We start from the raw sequence: 22,037 nt of genomic DNA, 5'->3' as shown, positions 1-22,037 counted from the left end.
AATCTAACATCCTTCTCTTTGGGAATCTACACATACGTCCAAATGTAGGCCGATATGTGGAGAACCAAACACGCCCTAAGTATTTGTGATGATAAAAATGCAATATACTGCGATGCACTCCTTTAGGGCCCCTTTGGATTGTAGGATAGGCAAAGGAATTTTATAGGATTTGGGTTACTTTGGAATTTTTCATGCACCTGCCTTTGGTTCACAGGAAAGCCAGAGGAAATTTTCCATAGGATTGGATTCCTATGGCTCAGTTTCACAGGAAAGTAAACAAGAGAGCTCAGACTTTGTGCAAACTTTCCTGGCGCGAAAGGAAACGACTCGCGCGCTCCGCCGCTGAGCCCAAGTCTCGCTGCAAGTCCGCCACCTCCGCTCCACTCCTTCCCCGTGCTGCGTCGCCGCCGCCGGCTGCCCTGTTCCGCCCTACTCTGCTCCGCTGCGGAAGAAGAGGGCAGCAGCCCGCAGCGCGACCCAGGAAGCAGATCTAGCGTGGTGGTTGCTCGCCGGCCCACCACCTCTCTATCCTCGCGCTCTTGAGATGCGCCGGGGCCGGCGGTGACCAGCTTGGCTCACGCTCGAGCTCCCACCGCAAAACACAACAGAAAGGAGATCCGCGGCCATGTCGTCTACGGCGCCAGGACGGCACGACGCGAGCGCTCGCGATGCAGGGAGAGCATTCTCTGCCCCGGCGCCGGCGGCGACGCAGTAGGAAAGCAGACGAAAAACAGAGAGGTAGACTTTGACAAGAAACAGAGAGGATGAAGGCGACGAAAAACAGAGAGGTAGACTTTGACAAGAAACAGAGAGGATGAAGGCTGCTGGCCTGGGCGTAGAATGACCGAAGAGGTGGTCCCACAGGCTGGAGTGTTCGGGTGATTAGCAGCAATTAGCGTCTCTCGAGGATGGTGCCGCTTTAGGTCATCTCTGGAGATTTTGAACATTGACTGCTAGTTTGATGCTTTGAATGCAATGGCTAGCTGTTCAAATTCCCAAGTGTTTAAAATTCCTGTGTTTCACCTAAGCTCTTGCCAAAGGCACTTTACTTTGTTTTCAAATCCCATAGTGTTACGAGTATGCCATCTCAATTCCTGAATTTTTCCTTTTCCTATCCTATACCTATCCTGCAATCCAAAGAGCCCTTTACGGGCTCCTTTGGAACGCAGGATTGAAAAAATATAGGAATAGGAAAACAGAGGAATAGTATAGGAATGCATGCATAAAACAAATGATTCAAAACACAGGAATTGAATAGGAAAATGACAAATGATTCAAAACACAGGAATTGAATAGGAAAAGTCATTTGGATGAGCCCTAGGAAAAACACAGGAAACCGCTGAGAAATTTGGTATTAAAAGATGATCATGAATGGTAATCATCAACGTTCTACACAAATGACTGTACATTAGCCTCAGTCTATCCTCGTGAAGCCAGGCTTTGCCTCGATCCTACGCGAAGGAATGAAAAAAAGAGCTTAGAGCTGATGTTACGAATCCTTTGTTTTCCCTGTGCCAACGGCATAGGAAAAAATCCTTTACTTCTCCTATGCCTCAATCCTGTATTCCAAATGATGCTACAGTGCTCAAATCCATAGGAATGAGAATCCTCTACTTTTCCTTTGAAGTTCCTTTGATCCAAAGGAGGCACATGTTGTGTATGGTACTGTTCCTTTTTTTTTAAATCAACATGTCAAGAAAGGTATTAAAAAAAACTTTGTTGGTTGTTAGGCACTCTCTTTTCCATGAGTCTGTGTGTGCAGCGTATGATCATGCTAGTAAGTTGGATGGGTGTAAGAGCAACTCCACCGGATTAAAAAAAAGGACTCATTTTCCTATATTCTGGCATAAAAAGAACTGAGGTACAAAACATAGTTACAACAAATCCGGGGGCTTCGTTCGGCTAGCTGGCTGGGCTGAGCCTGGCTGGCCAGCTCATTCACAGAAATACTGTTCATGTCCAGATAGAACAGTATTTTTCTCTCACAACAATCAGCCGGAATAGTATTTTGGCTTATTTTTCAGTCCTGCCGAACAGGCCCCCCCCCTCTCCTATTTTTTGTTTCTCACTTGAGAAAAAAAATCCTCCCTCAACTCCTTGAAAAAAAGGGGAGAGAAACTCAATCTCTTTTCTCTTTTCCTCTCCATGCCAGGCCACCTCTCCACGCCAGGCCACCATGTACGGTGTTTCCTCATAGAACTAACAGAAGTGTTAAATAGAAAGAAAAACTTGAGACAGGATACATATAGGAAAGAATTTGAGTTTGGGTATCAAATAAGAAAATAGTACTTTTTCTGGTGTTAAATAGGAAATTCTCATATTTATACATATTTACATTTACCGGTTGAGGGATAGTGCTTACTTATCTTTAATGAATTCATATACAAATTCATCTAGGGCTGCTTTTCTTTTTTGCTAAAAAAATGAAGTTATTTAGGGAGCCCTTGAAGATGCTCTTACTAGAGGAAACAATTCTCGATACTGCCTCTGTTCCAAAAATATGCCGTTGGGATAAGATTTTGTTACGATCTCAAAAGTGACAAACATAAGTAACAATTACAAGCTATATGCTGATATGCAAGTGTATTCAAAATACTTGCAAAATCACTTAATTTTCAAGGATTTTAAGAACATAGTCTATCCATCCCAGGAAAAGTGCAAGCCTAGTTAATCCACTTTCATTTTATCATTTTCTAAAATATTATTTATGATATCAATAAATATTATTAGATATATAATGCAATATGTTTTTATGGTATAGCGTTTTAGAACCATAATCATTAATATTATTTTCTATAAACTTAACTTGAAAAGGTTTGACTTTGAAGAGATCTAGAATTGCACTCTTAGAGAGACGGCAGGACGAAGTATTTTAAAGGAAATGAGTAATGAAAGATAAGCATAGAAGACCACGTAAGTATTTTACAAGAAATTAGTGATGAAAGATAAGCATAGACGACCGCGTAAGTATTTTACAAGAAATTAGTAATAAATGATAAGCATAGAAGACAGTGCCAAATCAATGTCGAGTAACAAACATGCTTCTAGCCTTCTAGGGCAGGACTCTGCTACGACGTCTGCGTTGTCGCATGTTGCTGAGTAGCCAAGCTTCGCATCAGCCATTTCATAGCCAAAATTAAATCAGAAATATATATATATATATAGCAAGAAAAAACATGGCCACAGTCTCGACAACACATAACCTAACAAGCCGACCCCGCGCCGAAAAAAAAATAAATTTGTGAGTGGTCACGGTATACAGACATGGGGCACCCAGATACCAAATAAACTAAATCTCACCATTTCCAAGTTCCAAAACGAGGAAGGTGTCAGGCTCTCAACATTTCCAAAACCAACCATATACGCCAGGTCCAACTGTCTGAGTTCTTCGAAGTAGCTGTTTCAAATTTCAACAAAACAGAATACGAGACATTAGCAAATTCAGGATAACAAAATGACACTAAGGACGTAGCTTTTTCAAATTCAACAAGAAAACACGAGACATTAGCAAATTTTGTCAGATATCACCACATAACGCTAGCAAATCGTGCTCCAGAATTGCATGACACAACTTATTAGAGTCATTCAAGGAAAATGTGCTCAGATTTGGATTCAGGACAACTTACCTGTCAAGTCCTGTAGCAATGTGTCAGTTCATGCGTGTGCCCGTTCAGTAGAAGAGGGGAACGATTAGGAATCACCTTCAGCTATATCATAAGATTTTAAGTCCAGGAGCCATCGTAATGTAGAAGCAGCAAGAGGACTAAAATTAGGAGCACTCCAAGAAATTGAACAGATTCAAAAGGCTACTCATGTACAAGATCCCCAAAACAGCCTACTTACCTATTGGAGTGGAAATAAAATGCAACAGCAAAGGAAACAAACACATGAACACTGCGCCAAAAATAGAAGCTTTACGGAGAAAGCAAAGGGGGGAAAACGTAATTAAGGAAACGAGACTACAGAGGATTGTCGATAAAATTGGTTAGCCTTATCACCTGTAAAAAGGATTAAATCAAATCATAAAATGTTCCTATTAAGAATACCCATTGGGAGAAAAAAAACAATGACCAAATTAATTAGTAACACTGCATTGGCAATGACCTATGTGCAGCATCTGTTCTACCCCCAATGAACTGAAAGTTACACTCTTTAAACATAGTTAAAGGCTGACACAGTTTCTGTTACACTTCTGACAAGCAGGAATTACCATGTATACCACCGCTACTTGAGGTTCAAAAACTGCAGGGCTGGGCCCAATCACTGCCCTGAACCCTTAATCACTATTGAGGTTTTGGAGGTTCAAATCTTTCAAATCTATGATGAGTGCTCGAAAATTTCCTTCCTTGATGATGGTATGGCCATTTTGATCTTGGCCCATTTCGCCATGACCTATGCACTCTCCCATCTCGGCCCATGATCCTTCCGCATTGTCCAGAACTGTTATGTTTAACTTGGGGTGTTCCATCATGCTGAAACATCTGGGATGATGAAGCGGAGGGGCAAGGACTCCCTCGTGGATAGGGAGGCAATGGTGGAAAAGGACTAAAAGGCACGCCAGGTGCAACTTTCCATTTTTGATGGCATTGGCCTCCTTCAGATTCAGGGGTTCCAAAGTGCTGAACAAGAGTGACAGGAACCCCATATGAAATACTCAAGCTAGGTTGGTACCTCTCCATGCAAAGTCCTGGAGCAACCTCGCTGCCTATGGAAAGTTGTGCAGGCCGACACTCCAGCTGGGACTCAAACCCAGGAGGGACTTCATCATCTGCACCCTGTGTTGAACTCCCCATGCCAAGAACATCATTACAATAGTTGTTTGCCCCCTGATTCCTCTGCAACTTATTTCTCATAAAGCCAGAAAAAACTTTTTGGATTTTTAGTCCCACCATCTTATAATGCTCGTCAGGTTGATAGTCCCAACGGCTCTTGCGTTTCCTCCTAGCAGAACTCCAGACTGTATTAGTCCCCTGGACATCATACACAAATGTGGATGTATTACGGGGGATCCATCTATCACGGAAGCTCCGAGCAATCTGATGAACCTGTCACATGGAGGAAAGAGTATTTTAGGCTTGACAGATTGATTCACGTGTTAAGGATTGCATGCATACAGGTAAAAATCACATGAAACTTTCATTAGAAAACTAATAGTACAAAGAAAAAACAGACATGAGAAGTCACCAGCAGTTCCCAGATAATTTCTGAGAGGGTCAAAACTGCAAAATTATAGACACATGCCGCTTCATGGAAAATCAGTGCTTGGTATGTAATTACTGGTTGTGGAAGTGGTTTATAGGAACACAAAAGCATGTTGAGGTTTAAATTTGACTGCACATGCAAATATGGTAATTCTGTTGTACATGCACCGCTTATAGTGATATACTTTCCTTTCGAAACTATCAAAAGTTTTGCCTGTTTTTCCATGATAAATTGGTCTAAAAAAATAAACTACCAAAAAGTAATACTAAACATCCATGTATCCAGAATAGAAGTGAAAACAAAACTGCACCATTTGCAACTCAACGAAGAAGAAATATAGCAGCACAGATCCACAACATTAATCCAAAATGCATCCATGTGATTTGTGCTATCATTCTACAGGTGTTTTCCAAATTAATAAGTGGATATTAAGTTTCCAGGTGCAACCTAACTTTACCACAACTCACTTTGCAAACATAATAGTTTGTAGTCGAGGTTGTGTTTTTGCCACACTTTCGTACTTAGTACTTTAGTCTATTGCAACAAGTTTTGGCGATCAAGACTCTCACATGGTCAGTGTACAGACCATAAACAGTCGTGCTTTAACTAGCTTTGCCACAAGTGTAGTGGCCATTTTGGTGGTCAAATGCGTAGAAGCCTAACTCCATGCATAACCTTTGCGTTTGAAATCTACCAAATAAGTAACTATGCACATATTTCTAAAACATAAAGTTGAAAGACTGCATTAGCATGGTATGTCCATTACCTGAACGTCGTGATGTCTTGTTAAACTCAGCATCGAGTCTCTGAAGCTGCAGTACAAGTTCCAGATGAAGTTATAGAAAAAGTGAATTGTGATTAAAACTTCAAGGAACAAAGGTAGGAGCTATCTCTAGATCCACGTTAAATTGTCATGCACTGTTACTGCACTGAGCTTAGTTTAGTAAACAGTGACAGTTTGAAAACTGTCCTATTGCGTAACCCTCTTAGCGACGCGCCATGTTGGAACCCGGGTATGGTGTTAAATGAGCAAGGGCCGGGTCGTCACCCCCGTGACGCGCCGTGTCGCGATCAGGACACGGTGTCAAGTGAGCAAGGATCGAGTCGTCGCATCCTTAGTGGCGCGCCACATCGGCGCCCGGGTGTGGTGCAAAATGAGCAAGGATCTTCACACCTACCTCGGCGGGTGCGAAGGGTAAGGAAGCTAGTCGAGCCAACTAGGATTCGTTTAGGTAGCTGGAATGTAGGGTCCCTTACAGGTAAGTTAAGAGAGTTAGTGGACACAGCGGTTAGGAGGCGTGTAAATATCTTATGCGTCCAAGAGACTAAATGGAAGGGGCAGAAGGCGAAGGAGGTAGACAATATCGGCTTCAAGCTCTGGTACACAGGGACAACTTCAAATAAAAATAGAGTAGGAATTTTAATTGATAAGAGCCTCAATGATGGTGTGGTGGAGGTGAGAAGGCAAGGGGATATGATCATCTTATTTAAACTTGTCATTAGTGATATGGTCTTAAACGTAATTAGTGCGTATGCCCCCAAAGTAGGCCATGATGAGAGTGCTAAGCGGCTTTTCTGGGAAGACTTAGATCGCTTGGTTAGAGCTGTCCCTAGTAGCGAGAAGCTATTTATAGGAGGTGATCTTAATGGCCATGTAGGTACATCAAGTGCAGGTTTCAAGGCGGTTCATGGGAGTTTCAGATATGGTAGTAGGAACCAGGAGGGAGAGGAACAATGTTTTCAAGTCGTCCGATTAATCGCGATTACTCGTCCTAATTGGTCCCTGGTGTTCGATTAGGAGGTCCCGACTCGATTAGCTCGACCAGAAAGCTGGTCATCGATTAGTCGACGACTAATCACGATTAGTCATCCGACTAGGCCATGGACGACCAATGTGGTTGATCTGTTTTTTTGGGCCTGTTGAACTGGGCCTATATGTGGCCTATTGGGCTTCCAATTTGGCCTATTAGGGTTAGAATAGGCACCCCAAAACACCGGAGGCACGCAAGCACGGTGGCAAACGCAAGGCGGCCGCAATTTTTCCCCGCGCGTGTATCCTGCCTCCCGCGCGCGATTCCTCCCCTTCCCGCGCGCGATTCCCTCTCTCGTGAGCTATTCCCCTCCCTCGTGTGCTATTCCCCTCCCTCGCACGCTATTCTCCTCTCTGGTGAGCTGTGAAGCCAACGGCACCCTCTGCCAGGTCAAGTGGCCGCAGTCTTCGTGATGAGCTGCTCCGACGACGGTATGTGCCTTTCCCCTCTCCATCTTCTTCCCTCCTCCCCCATCCCTTACTCTGCAGCCTCTCTGGCTCTCTGCTAGACTGCTAGGTTGCTTGCTGTGTTGTACTGCTGTCCCTCTGCTATTCTCTGGTTCCAAAGGAAAGAGAAGCAATACACTCTGCTAGACTAATCGGCCTGGTCGGTCCCATGGCGACTAGGTTCGACTAGACGACTTGAAAACATTGGAGAGGAAGCCTTAGACTTCGCCATAGCTTTTGATCTGATGATAGCTAACACTTTCTTCCGTAAGAGAGTCACATTTAGTGACCTTTAGTAGTGGCTAGTACTCTAGTCAAATCGACTTTGTCCTTACAAGGAGGAATAAACGAACATGCGTGGACTGTAAGGTGATACCTGGAGAATGTGTGGTCGCTCAACACAAGCTGGTGGTGGCTGACTTCCGCTTTCTGGTGCAAGCTCGTGGGAACAAACAACCTAGGGTTGCTAGAACGAAGTTGTGGAAATTAGAAGGGGAGGCATCAAATGTCTTTAAGGAAAAGGTCATTGAAGAGAGCCCTTGGAATGATGAAGGCGATGCAAACAGCATGTGGGAGAAGATGGCAACATGCGTTCGGAAGGTTGCTTCAGAGGTGCTTGGAGTAACCAAAGGGAGCGGATGCAACTCGAAAGACACTTGGTGGTGGAATGAAGATGTGCAAAAGGCTATTAAGAAAAAGGAGTGCTATAAGCGCTTGTATCATGATAGGTGTGCAAACAACATAGAGAAATACAAGGTGGCAAAGAAAACTGCAAAACGAGCAGTGAGTGAGGCAAAGGGGCGGGCTTATAAGGACCTTTACCGACGTTTGAGTACGAAGGAAGGAGAAAAGGACATTTATAAGATGGCTAGGGCTCGCGATAGGAAGACAAGGGACTTCAACCAAGTCAAGTGCATAAAGGATACGAGGGAGCAGCTCTTGGTGAAGGAGGATGATATCAGACATAAATGGCAAGAGTATTTTGATAAATTATTCAATGGTGAGAACGAGAACACCACCGTTTAGCTGAACGACTCGTTTGATGACACTAACAGGCGTTTTGTGCGGAGGATTCAAGAATCGGAGGTCAGAAAAGCCTTGAAAAGGATGAAAGGGGGCAAAGCGATGGGCCCTGATGGTATCCCAATCAAGGTGTGGAGATGTCTCGGGGGATATAACTATAGTATGGCTAACCAAGATGTTCAACAGTATCTTTCGATCGAACAAAATGTCTAAGGAGTGGAGAAAAAGCATATTAGTACCAATCTATAAGAACAAGGGAGCTATCCAAAGTTATACTAATTATCGGGGAATTAAGTTGATGAGCCACACTGTGAAGTTATGGGAGAGAGTCATCGAGCAGCGCCTGCGAGGAACGACGCAGATATCAACAAACCAATTTGGTTTCATACCCGGAAGGTCAACCACAAAAGCAATCTTCTTAATAAGACAGGTTATGGAGCGGTTTAGAGAACAGAAGAAGTACCTCCACTTGGTTTTCATTGACTTAGAGAAGACTTATGACAAGATACCAAGAAATATTGTGTGGTGGTCTTTGGACAAACATAAAGTCCCATCAAAGTACGTGACCCTCATCAAGGACATGTACAACAATGTTGTGACTAGTGTTCGAACAAACGATGGTAACACAGATTACTTTTCGATTAAAATTGGACTTCATCAAAGGTCCGCCTTAAGCCCGTATCTCTTTGCCTTGGTAATGGATGAGGTTACCAGGAACATACAAGGGGATATCCCTTGATGTATGTGGTTCGCTGATAATATAATGTTAGTGGACGAAACCCAGGCAGGAGTAAATAGGAAACTAGAGTTACAGCGACAGACCCTTGAGTCTAAAAGTTTTAGATTGAGCAGAACTAAAATCGAATACATGATATGCGACTTTGGCAGAGTTGTATAGGAGGGAGATGTGAGTTTGGAAGGTCAAGTAGTGCCTAAAAAAGATACCTTTCGGTATCTGGGATCGATGCTACAGAGGGATGAAGATATTGATGCGGACGTTAGTCATAGAATCAAAGCAGGGTGGATCAAGTGGCGACAAGCTTATAGCATTCTCTGTGACAAGAGGGTACCACAAAAGCTAAAAGACAAGTTCTATATAACGGCGATTAGACCGGCTATGTTGCATGGAGCAGAATGTTGGCCTACAAAGATTCGACATGTTCAACAACCGAGTGTTGCAGAAATGTGTATGTTACGATGGATTTGCGGTCACACAAGAATGGACCGAGTTCGGAACGATGATATACGTGATCGCCTAGAGGTAGCACCAATTGAAGAAAAACTTGTCCAATATCGGTTGAGGTGGTTTGGCCATGTTCAAATGATACCTCCAGAGGCACCAGTGCATTGTGGAGTCCTAAGCCAAGATAATAATATGAGGCGAGGTAGAGGAAGGCCGAAATTGACATGGAGGAGGCAATAAAAAGATATTTGAAAGCTTGGGATATACCTAGAGATCTATGTTTGAATATGAGTACTTGGAAAACAGCTATTGAAGTGCCTGAACCGTGACTTGGGGCTCTTGGTGGGTTTCAACTCTAGCCTACTCCAACTTGCTTGGGACTGAAAGACTATGTTGTTATTGTTGTTGTAAGGAACCACAAAGTAACAAGCAAGAATGTCATTTGTTCTGAGATAAGGATTTCATTTCACTTAGAGGCCGTTTGGATTCCTTCGTTTTCGAAGAATTGAAATATACTTAATGGATTAGGCTATTTGGTTTGGAATTTGAGATTCCACAACTTTTCAAAATTCACATATAAACCTATCTCAAATTCATAGGGTGGAAAATAGAAATTGATTATATAGATCACCATGCTATGTTTCTACTCTCCAACTTATAGCACGCTCTTCAACTCGTTTCCCTATAGTAGAAATACAATATATAAGCATTTCTCTTGCATGGCTAACAATAGTATACAAATATATTCCATATACAATCACATTAGCTTAATCAATATGTGCCTAAATTATAATTCATTAGAATGAATTCAATTCCAAGGATCCAAACGGGCCTTAGAGAAAACCCCATGCTAGTTCAGGTCAAAAAGGCATTACAAATAAATAAAACACAAAAAAGTAACGGTCCCTAGAAAACAAACTGAATATGAAACTCTTCAATCGGTACCAAATAACACTGGAATAAACAAGTTCAAATAATCTAACCTTTCAACTCCAGCACATCGAGGACCTCCATTTATATGTTCAGATGTCAAAATTCCTTTCTGAGCTAGAAACTCAAGTACCTGAAGGAAGATGCCAATATCATACACAGTAACACCAGGTTCAGGTGATATAACCCTGATTATGATGTATTACCTCCAATAAAGAATGTCATTTAGGGTTCCATCAGTCAACATGATTAAACTTTGACCATTGATTTATCTTCAAATATTTTCAATAAACTTTTGAAAATGGTATGGTCAGATTTGTCTTTAAAAGTAATTCCAAAAATTTAAAGCTTCACTATATTTTGCGTTAATTTATACTTTATAGACCATGTCGCTGTCCAAAATGACACTTATTTGTGACTAGAGGGAGTAATGTGAAAACAATAAGATGTCAACTGGAAACAATACAGGATGTGAATATTATGGTAGCTGATAACATTTTATTAGAGAAAATGAAGTGCAGACCTTCAGAAGCTTCCGTGTAATAGGTGTCCGGTGGAAGATGTGTCTATTCTGCTTCAATATATTATGAAGCATTTGCAGTCCTGCCACAAAATAGAACAAAAAGGTTCTTAGTTGGAGACTGAAGCACTTTCATACAGGGAGTTGAAGGAATGCTAGGAAATATTACCATTCTTATTGATGATATCCAACAGAACCGAATGTGATTTTGTTTTTAGAAGTGCCTCAAGAATCAATGAAAGATCCCTCATACTGAAACAGATAGAAAGAAATTAGCATATTTTAGGAGAGGAAACCTTGGATCACAATTCATCTGGTGATAAAACCTTTTGGATGTGCCCTCAGCACTGCCACCTTCTGCTGCAGTCACAAGGAGAAGCTTCAAGTATCCATTTGTAGCATCCTGCTCCAGAAGATACATTGACTAGTTAGGACATAGAAATGTAGAATGATAACTCACGATGAATCAAAGGCTTATAATCTTCTAAAGCCATGTGCCTTCCAAACTTTCATAACATAGTATCAGACCCAATTGGAATGATTTGTGTCCAGCATACGGAGATTGCATCATAATTAGAATCATCCACAAAACTTTCGCAAAAGGATCTTGTGTGCAAACCTGGTACTCTAGATTATGTACAATTAAGGGGATAATGATGGTTTCATACCTTTCGCTTGCTGATACCACCGTCCACATCCAGTAGGCTGTTCAGTCTCCCTTCAACTACATATACCAAGGAGAGATCACTAAGACTATCACATTTCAAAGTGGGAAGAGGAAAGCATGAGGCAGAATAGTACCTCCCAAAATGTGCTCATTGTCAATTGGAGATGATGGTTGTGGTTTCTGATTTTTATGTTGTTTTAAGTTTTTTCTCTCGGTAGCACTGAAAGTAGGCACCAGATTGCCCCTGAAATCAGAACTAAGCATTGATCCATTTATTATATTTGGAGCCTTTGATCCTTCCGTTGAGTTTGCAGTCTTTCGCAAAAGATCTGATGACTGAGTGTCATGTGCTGGGAACGTCTGCAAAGAACTTTCAAATGTTCGTGACACATGCACAGGTGTGCGATTGACATCTTCATCTTCTGGCGGGCTCCATACTTCCAAGGAATGTTCGGGCTCACTAGTTTCAAATGGGGTTCCTCTAGTTTCCTCAAGCAGGTCTAACTCTACTTTTGCAGCTGAGGAATCATGTAGATCTTCCCCTTGAATAGAAAATTCAGTTTCTGAAATATTTGGGTGGCTACCATCAGAATCAGACCCATTTGGACCCAGCAACTCCTCAGAATCTTTGTCAACAACCATTTGTTCAAAATGATCTGCTTCTGTATCGTCTTGGGTGATGATGGTATCAACAATTGATACGTCTCCACCAAGGTAACCCCGACATTTGGCGGTACCACAGAAGCATTTTTGAGGAGCAGCACCAGATACACGAACATAATTGTAATCAAATGTCAATTCTTCACCCTATATATTATAAGAACAAAACATACCTGTTACACGCTGACAGTTGCCCAGTATCATACGACATGCATAATAAATTCACTGAGACTATTCACTGATTCAACTTCAATTATAGATGAAGCAAACCAATCCTCACTCTTTCTGTTAGATGAACTCTCATATGGGGACAAAATGTCCAGTTTGTAAGAATCTGATAGTTTCTAGCCTTACCTTCTTGATGTTCCTCAAAGCAAATATTCCAATGCAGACTTCTCCATTGACCATCCACTATAAAAAAATAAGGAACATAATTTAGCAAACTCTGAGTGAGACAGAGCACAACTATAGATCATTATATCAAGAGAACTGAATATATTTTGATGGATAAGGATTTAATGGCTATAAACATAGTAGACAATACACACAAAAATGAAAGAGATAAAAGTCAACCTTCTCTGTGCGGCAGTTAGGGCTGCAGCTATGATTGATGAATCGGCCCAAGTTTCCCTTAGTGCAAGCATCTATTACCTGGAAGAATTGAAACAAAAAAAAATGGTTAAAAGTTCAATGGAATGTATTCAATTGTGTCAACATCGTGATGGGTGTATTAAGAAAAGTGAGTACGACACAAAGTCAACATAATACACTAGATGAGGACGGAAGGGAATAAAAGGAGGTGATCAGATAGTTCTTCACTGAATACAACTTTCAGACAAAAGAACTTGCAGTAAAAAATGGAGGGCATGTAATATGCAATAAAATAGTAAATCTGAAGAAGATAAGAAATAGCTTATGGACAAAATATAAAAACCAAAAGGCATACCTCGCCACCATTTAGAGCCATGAAATAGAAATGTTTCTGGACTTTTGAAGCATAATATCTTTGGCGGGATTCATAGGATGTTATGTCAAGGACCTGAAAGAAAATCATTCAGTAGAGAGTCAAAAGAGCCCATTAGTCATATCATATAATCAACAATCATCGCACTAACATAATAGCAGGTTATGTACAAGGACACAAACACAGGAAATAACGGACGACAACAGCACCTCTCCAACATATTCAATAAGAAACCTTCCTTCAGTAACGTCTTCTTGCAACTGCAGTCCATAGCCTTTCTTGCCAGAATGGAACCATCTCAGTTTTGCATAGCTACGTCGCTGAAACTGTTTCACAGATTTTACAGTCAAAATCAATGTAGCAGAGAAGAAATTAAATTAAGGATAACCAAGAAGCAGTGACCTTCTGATTAGAACATTGTTCTCCACACGGACATGTACGCTTGGCACATTCAATGTTGAGCATCCTGTTCAAACAGCCATCTCTACAACCCATTCGGCCATCTTGGGGCGGCTTGCAGTTGCACACCATGCTCTGGTCATAATTAATAAGAAATGCAAAAAATTAGGTTATCCTTCAAAATGTCAGCAAGTACTCAAGTCGCAAGGAGTATAACAAAGAATCAATATATTTTTGTACAATAGTTCAGGATAGTTTGATTTAGCATGGACCACAGGAAGAATAGTAGGATTTTCTAGTGGTTGCATGGTTGGATGATTGAAGATATTCTTGCAGCTAAAAAGAGCATAGTTATCAGGGTGGTAAGGCGAGGCATGGCGACTGACTACTGCCTTACTAGATGGTTCGATTAGATGGTTCGATTAGTTTCCTCTGGCTTCACCCCGCCCATCTTTCGGGTCCTGACAGGCGTGCTCCAACTCGAACCCTTCACAGAAGATCAGGGTCGGCCAGCGGTGCGGCTCGTGAAGGCCTCCCGCTCGTCAGCTTCCTTGCGCATCCCAGGTTTCAGAACCCATCGACTCACGCATGTCAGACTCCTTGGTCCGTGTTTCAAGACGGGTCGGATGGGAAGCTCAGGCCGTTGTAGCGCAGCGCCCCGAAGGGCGCGCCGCTGACTACTGCCTTAGCCTTACGCTTAAGTGGCTATGGCGTGAGGGAGGCAATACCTTACATTCGAAGGAAAATGCAAAATAGCAGGATAGAGCCGTGGAAGATGGAAAAAAGAAAAAGAAAGGAGTAAGAAGTGGGCTAGCCCACCCCACCAGGCAGCACATGTGCCCCTACCCTCCTGGCATACAAAGTCCCAATCCCCTCTCTCCAGCGCCACTGCTCCCCTCTCTTGTCTTCAGCGCAGCCGCTCCTCTCTCCCGTTCTCCAGTGCCGCCGTTGCACCTCTGTCCCTCTCGCTCGCGCTTCCCTCTCTCCTCTCTGCTGCTTCCCTTCCCTTACCAAACAAGTATGCACCCCTCAGATCGACCACCGCTGACATCCCCTTCCAAATCAAGGGATTGACAAGCGGGATATGGCAAAATCAAGTGGGCCAGAATCAAAGTTGAGTGGGCCAGAAGCAAAACTGAGGGGGAGACGCGGAATCAATGGGGTGACCACATATGCCTAAGGCGACTAAGCTTTACCTTGCGTCCTTGGCTCCTTGCCTCTATGGTGACCCTAGACTGCTCCAATGCTTAAGTGACACCTTAATAACCATAAAAAAAGTGTGTGCCGCACATATCCCTGATTCAGAGTGCCAACAGTATAAATATTTGTGTTTTATGCACCTTTTGACTAACTTTTCCTTACCGCAAACGGATATATGAACGAGAATCTATAGCGACCTTTTGAACTAAATGTCCTTACAAATTTGCAAGGTCTATAATTAACGGAACTACATGTGCATAGAGAAAAATAGCTGAAACATAAGTCAAACCAGAGGGAAAATTTGTTGGCAGCACTGACCTCATCAATGGATTGTGTTCTGCGGTTTCGATGCAGAAACAAGTTTGACCTAACAAGAGTCCATGATGGTGGTTTGCAAGCTACTCAACAGCAAGATGCAAAAAGGGAGTAAAAGAATCAGAAATAATAACACATAATCGGATTGTTTTACATTATATTGAACAAAAAATGGTATTGAAGAAAACAGAAGGATGCAGGGGTTCAAAACCTTTTGAGTTAGATTCACCATTGTCTGCTTCATCAGCTGAAGCATCTGAAAGATCGAGTTCTGCATTAATCTCAGCGTTTGTTTTCACTTGTGGAATAGAACAGTCAGCGAACGCCTTGTCTCCATTGTCCTTACAAGTCCTTCATAGTAAGAAAAAACGATGAATAAGAATTAAGAAGCATAAAACATTCGACAGATGAACCAAAAAAATGTAAAAGAAAAAAGTACACATTAAAGTAAAATGATGACTCATGAATGGAATCAAGAGACAAGAATAGGAGGAACTTATGGAAGATCTAAAATAGAGATTTGCGTAAGTGGTAATAACACATTACATTGTGAGGTTTCAACCCTTCAATACACTTGTTGCTATATCTTATATGAGTAGTTTCTCTTGCTCTAAGAGATAAGTGCAAATTCACAGTGGAATTAAGCATCTCAGGTGTAAGTCTGAAGATGTGGTTTGTAAAGAGATGATATATAGGGTGTGGCAGCAAAAGGAAGAGCATAGATGAGGAAGAAACACAGTGTATCATACACACTAGTCAAGAAATGGATGATGCATGCAAGTTGAGGTTGGGCTATTCCATCAATCAACATGTTCTAGTTCTTTCACTTTACCAGACAACCAGACATGTACAAAGGGCTACCCATCAGCAAATCCTAGTTCTTTTGCTTTACCAGACGTGTACAAAATAAACAACAACCAATACTTGAAACTCCCTCCAATCCAAAATGTAGGTCGTTTTAGATTTATCCAACGTCAAATTTCTCTAACTTCGACCAAGTTTATATTAAAATTGAAAGGACAAGGACACAGGTCACCTAGAACTCACTCAGACTAAAAGAAACACACAAACACAGTAGTATGGTGCCTGCTGAATACACAGCCGAGAGCCACAAATATGGCTGTGATAGCCTCCTAGTTAATGCAGAGAATTAGTACCTCAATCAGCCTATTATTTTCCTTAACTACCAGCTAGAATCCTGCTGTGTGGATTAATCCATCTGAAACTTTAAGGGCACTCCCAATGCAGAAACCTGCATAGTTTCTATGTATATTAATTACCTTGTTATGTAATCATTTTGCTGATGTGGCAAGTGATGATTTATTGATGAGAGAGGGAAAAAATGGAGAAACCATTTCTACAGAAGAAAACCGAGTCCGCACGCACGTCAATGCATGAAGAAACCATCAAAGCTGCGTTGGGCGGAGGCTGCTAGTTCCTATCCTCTCAGTCTAGATCTGCTACTCCAATGCTCCCGCGAGACCGCGACCCGTGTGCTGCTGCTCCGATCCCCTGAGCCTGCGCGCGCGAAGCACTGATCCTTTTCTGTTTGTGGCAGCAAGAAAGGATATATGGCTGCTTGCCACCGCTGATCCTTTTCTTTTTGTGGTGTATGTAACTGTTCATTAAATTTTCTTCTCCATAGAAACTATGCATTGGGAAGGTTAGGTCTAATTTGAACTCACTTTCCTTAAGAAACTACCTATAGAAACTATGCATTGGGAGTGCCCTAAAGAAACCAGGAACAGAAAATGGTATAGCTGTCATTGGATCAGGTTTTATGGTAGAGATGGAAATTTCTGTTCCAAAACTGGGGTAGAACCTACTACAAGTACAAATTGGAAAGTCCACTTGGAACAATGTATGAATAATTCAGGAAAAATGGTAAAACCTTTGTGGAACAACAATTTGCAAAAAAGCAAGCTACAAAGATGTTACCAAGACAATGAAGGTTGACAAAACTTGAAATACCTTCTCTAGAACTGTATAAAGGTTAAATCGGCATCTCCGCTTTACAAAACTGAGAAAACAATGTAGTGACCCACGTTGCTAGGAACAGTTATATTAAATGAGGAAAAAGAGGGTTTCTAAGACAGACCATACAGACCTACTGAAGAGCATAGCAGTACAGTACATCTCAATTAGACAAGCAGGCTGGTGCGATCATTTAAACTGATAACTGAAATAACAGGAAGGAAAATTAATACCATCTGCAATTTGTTTCTCCAATCACATCTGCAAGTTCAGCAGGTATGCACCGCCACTTTTGGCAATCATCACAACACACCCATGCAGCACGTGGTGGCAGTGGTGCTACAGATGCCCCATCCATTTTGCATGCAACATTTCCAGGTAAATCAGTAGATATGGCGCCAGAGTTCTTGAATGCAAGTTCGGAGGTAGGATCAAGATTACCTACGTAAAATGAGAATGTAAATTCCTTCTGAAGGTGCCTGCTATATGTTATGGAAAAGGAAGAAATGATAAATTCAAAGACATACTCTGTTCATTCATATGAGGTGCTGCCTGTTCAGTACAAGGCAAATGTAAAAGTCCAAGATCAAGGGAAGTCTCGCCTGATGTATTTTTCTTTTTACCTTTTTCTTTCTTATGTGGGTCTCGCACCTTACCCTTCTTTCTTGCATTAGTATCCTTTATCTTGCGTCTTGGTGATTTCATACTGTCAAATGCACTCCCTTTGTCACCATGCACTACAGAGTGACTCTGTATGCCATCATGTTCATGCATACTAAGGTCCTGTGAGCCTGAAGTTAGGGCTTCAAAGCAAGACCCATCATCTAGAGGCCCAGGTGAAATTGGATCACTAGAGAACGGCCTAAGTTTTGAAGATTCACATGGAGAAACTTTGTTGTATCCTATAACATTCTTTTTTACCCCTTTAGATCCATCTTTCTTTTTGCAACCTGCCTTTCTGACAATACCATTTTTTCTCACAGAATCTGACTTCTGTAAAGCTTGCACCTTTCCTTCACCAATATCATTTTCCACTGTGCCATGAGATGGACCAACTTCTTCCTTTCTGGTGTCCTCATGCAAAGTACTTCTAGCGTGCTGCTCCAAGTTCATCAATGATGAAGCATGTTCTTTTCCACAGTCAGAAGTAGATAAGACGGATGGATCACCACCATTCAGTGCACCAGCATCGGTTGGGTTTTCATGTAACATAACATCATGGCTTGCAGAAGCATTACCTTCACATGTAACAGAAGCAACCTCCAAAACAGAATCCGGCGAAAACCCAATATGCAGCATGACACTGCCATTGGCATTGTCCATAGGTTCAGAAGTTGAAAGCTTAGCACACTCTCCATGGACGTATGCAGCGCATGTTTCTTTAGTACAACTCACCAAGGCTCTTTCTCTTTGCTGCACATCAGTCTGGATACACTTTGATTCTGTACGATGACTATCAATAGACTCTGTAGTTTTGCCAGTACTATCAAGAATATTAATTAATTTATCAGAAGACAAATTTGGAATGTTTCCTCTGTGACATTCCAAGGAAATATCAGTATCAGCCACAATTGAGAAGGTTCGTTGCTCATTCAATTCACTAGCAGCATGCCCTATATCAGCCACAGTTGTTAAGGTTGGTTGCCCATCCAGTTCATTAGCTGCATGCCCTATTTCAGAGAAGGAAGAGCATTTACTTTTTGAAGATCTTGAACTTCGACTTCTCCGAATACTTGGCTGACTTCTCTGATCAGATCTGTTATATGATATTCCTTTGTCCAGGCAAATTGGATGAGCATTAGAAGTAGATGGCCCATATCTTGGACAGCAATCTAATAGCTGTTCTAGATTGCCCCAAGTAGAGGATTTTGGTGGCCTGTTCATACCACTTCTTCCCTTAGTGATTTTGTTTGGGAACATATCCACAGTGCTTTGGTGTAATGAGCTCATAATGTCAACCTTTTTAGGTTTGCGTGAGCCACTGCTCCCTTTGCCTATTCGATCTTGCTTCTCAGAATTAAGACTTCTTGAAGAAGCAGCTCTTTTTGGATTCCTACGTATGAATACCTGTAATGCTGTCAGCTTTTGGCTCTGTAATTCTCCATCATTAGCATTACTGATAAAATCAACATAGCTGTCTTCAGCAGAATTACAGGCATTGAGCCCTTGGTCCAAATGGTCGGATCCGCCAACAGCATCTTGATGACCCAGGCATAGAGCAGATGGTTCCTTGCTGCTACAACAAGCTTCATCATTGCAAAGTTGGCTATACGAATAAACACACTGGTTTCTCTCTGGAGGTAGCTCAGAGGCCCCATATTTTAGAGAGACCTGTCGCAACTCTTTATCAGGACAAGGGCCAAAATGCTGATTCTCATCACCATAAGCCTCCATCTGGAGCTCAACAGCCTGACCATCTACAGGCACATCAATGGAGCTCCCATAAATAGAAGGAACTGAAGTTTCAACAACTGGGCAGAAGTTTACTGCATCAATATTTGGCAGGAAACCAACCTTTTCCAGCTCATAATTAGCACCGGTTATCAATGTCAGGCCCTCAGCACCAGATGGCAATTTCTCCAAGTGATGCTTCCCTGGGTCCGACAAGTCCCCATTGTCATGGGCTAAATCACCATTCCACATCCCTCTGTCAGCCCCATGGCTCGTCCCTGGATCAGCAGACATTCCACCAAACTGACCTGCCTTTCGATCCAAAGAAAGATCAAAGCCCCCTGAAATGGAAGGAACTGAATCTTCATGAGCTGGCCTCGAGACAGCTTCAATATCCGAAATCAAACCATCTGACTGCAGCTCATCGTTAGCACATGTGATAGATCCTATGCCATCAACACCACGTGGCTCTTGCTCGCTGCCATCATTCACTGAAACTGACAAGCCTTCATACACACGTTTTGCTCCGTTACAAACCGTCCGTAGATCTTCTACGGTTTCCTTTACTACCCCCACCATGACGACACAATCACCTCCGTTACCCGTCAAATCCACCTGCTCAAACTGGCTCCCCTCTGTCGTTTTCTCCAAAATGTCATACGCGCATCTAGCATCCTCGGAACAGACCGCTTCACGGCAAGGAGAAGGTAACGTCTTCTTTGAAAGCCTGCCGTTGGCCTCATGACAAATCTGCAAACTGGCATTTTCAGCGGATGCCGCGGGAGCCAAACTACCTTCCTTTCCTTCCTCCATGCCCATGACCCTCTGCTCTGAACTCGAACCCTCCTCCTGTCCTATCTGAAACCTTCTTCCTTGGAGGAGGGAGGCAGAAACACACTCGACAGGAGTCACCAATCCAAGAGCAAAATCGCTCCCTTTGTCATCTGTCTCTGTGGACAATCTAGCTTCCGGAGCATCGCATACCTCTACTGTGCCATCCCCCAATCCATGGACCGGTCCAGGGGCGGTGGCAGTAGACAGAACAACCTCCGCCGGCCCCAACCGTTGGGCATCAGCAACATGACCCTCCTCCCCGCCGCGCACGCCCGCGCCAGGCTCCTCCATTGCGGCAGGAGGTCAGCAGGGACCCGTACGGATCGAGAACATCCAATGCCCGCTCACGCCTCCCCCCCGCCGCCTCCGCATCCGATCATGCCGCCGAAGCCAGGTCCCCAAAACCCTAGAATTCGAGAGCACGGACAGGAAAACTCAATCAGGATTCCGCGAGCAAACGGCTCTGCCCAACCCTTATCGACAAAAAATCAAGAGACACGAACCTCCGGGACCCGCGTGGCCGCGAATGCCTGCTGCGTTGCGGCCGTCGGCGCCCGCGCCGGCGGTCTCCGTTGACCTCCGGTCTCCGGCGACGGGCGGGGGGACGCGGGAGTCGGAGGAGGAGGCGCCGGGCTAGGATAGACGTGCGGGAGGCGGCGGTCGTCGCCGCGTTGAGGAATGAGGAGGGCGGCGGAGGCGGACAGGGGAAGGAAGGGGGAGGAGAGAGAGAGAGGGAGAGAGGAGGCGAAGTATATTATTTCAGGAGAGAGAAAAAAAGAAAAATAAATAAATGGGAGAAGGGAGGAGGCTTGAGGCTGGAGGCTGGAGGAGGACGCGGAATAGAAAAGGTCTCGTCTGGTTTCGTTCTCGACGAGTTCGTGAAGGGCACGGCAGGAGGAGGAGGAAGATGAGGCCGCGCTGGCAGATGACGCTGTTGAAATCCGAGCGTATTTGTTTGTTCGAGGAAAAAGAAAAACAAATCTGTGGGTATATATATGTATTTCAGAGCGCGACAGAACCGACACAGGTTAATAGGTCTCGAATTTAAAAGGATGCGGTTGGTGTTTGTACCTACTTGTAATTTTTTTTAAAAATATTATATATATATATAGTGGTGTCATTGCCACACAGCGGATGTTCTAGGTTAAAGTTGGGACTTCAAAAGTTGCGCAATGAAGAATACAGCAAGAAAATCATAGGAAAACTATGTGCACCATCCACAATCGGATCGTACGATAATACATAAATAAATAAGTTTATATATATGGATTAGGAATTTACATTTTGAAAACGGTAGGTATGTGTGAAAGAAATACTATGCACCACACCGTGCGGTAGTTGCAACTGCTGTAGACCAGGGTGTAGAGAAGGGCGGTTGGTGGCAGTTATCCTGGCTCGTTCTTGACTCGATCAGCGGCTCAGCCATGTCCACGCCAAACCCTTTGGAAGTTCGGGGTCTGGAACGAGGTCTGTACAGTGCTCCTACTAGTAGCCTACCCAGTGCTACTAGAAGACGTC

The 22,037-nt window shown here is 43.0% G+C and overlaps 1 protein-coding gene across 1 annotated transcript; it reads right to left on the bottom strand.

Annotated features, from left to right (window-relative positions):
• Positions 1 to 4,075: 4,075 nt before the first annotated feature.
• Positions 4,076 to 21,391, bottom strand: LOC136477507 (uncharacterized). Its single transcript, XM_066475694.1, has 18 exons — positions 21,023 to 21,391; positions 17,822 to 20,925; positions 17,528 to 17,735; positions 15,532 to 15,671; positions 15,324 to 15,403; positions 13,809 to 13,940; positions 13,616 to 13,732; positions 13,389 to 13,481; positions 13,016 to 13,093; positions 12,797 to 12,853; positions 11,917 to 12,589; positions 11,784 to 11,839; positions 11,442 to 11,518; positions 11,285 to 11,367; positions 11,119 to 11,198; positions 10,649 to 10,728; positions 5,969 to 6,014; positions 4,076 to 5,045 (listed from the first exon to the last, which is right to left on the bottom strand). Exons 2-18 carry the CDS (start codon positions 20,808 to 20,810, stop codon positions 4,284 to 4,286), a joined length of 5,751 nt encoding a protein of 1,916 aa, XP_066331791.1. The 5' UTR covers positions 20,811 to 20,925; positions 21,023 to 21,391; the 3' UTR covers positions 4,076 to 4,283.
• Between the last annotated feature and the right edge of the window lie 646 nt (positions 21,392 to 22,037).

The sequence above is a fragment of the Miscanthus floridulus genome, chromosome 8, assembly GCF_019320115.1.
Source record: "Miscanthus floridulus cultivar M001 chromosome 8, ASM1932011v1, whole genome shotgun sequence".
NCBI lineage: Eukaryota > Viridiplantae > Streptophyta > Magnoliopsida > Poales > Poaceae > Miscanthus > Miscanthus floridulus.
Note: the sequence above shows the minus strand (reverse complement) of the source record. Positions and strands in the feature narration are given on the sequence as shown.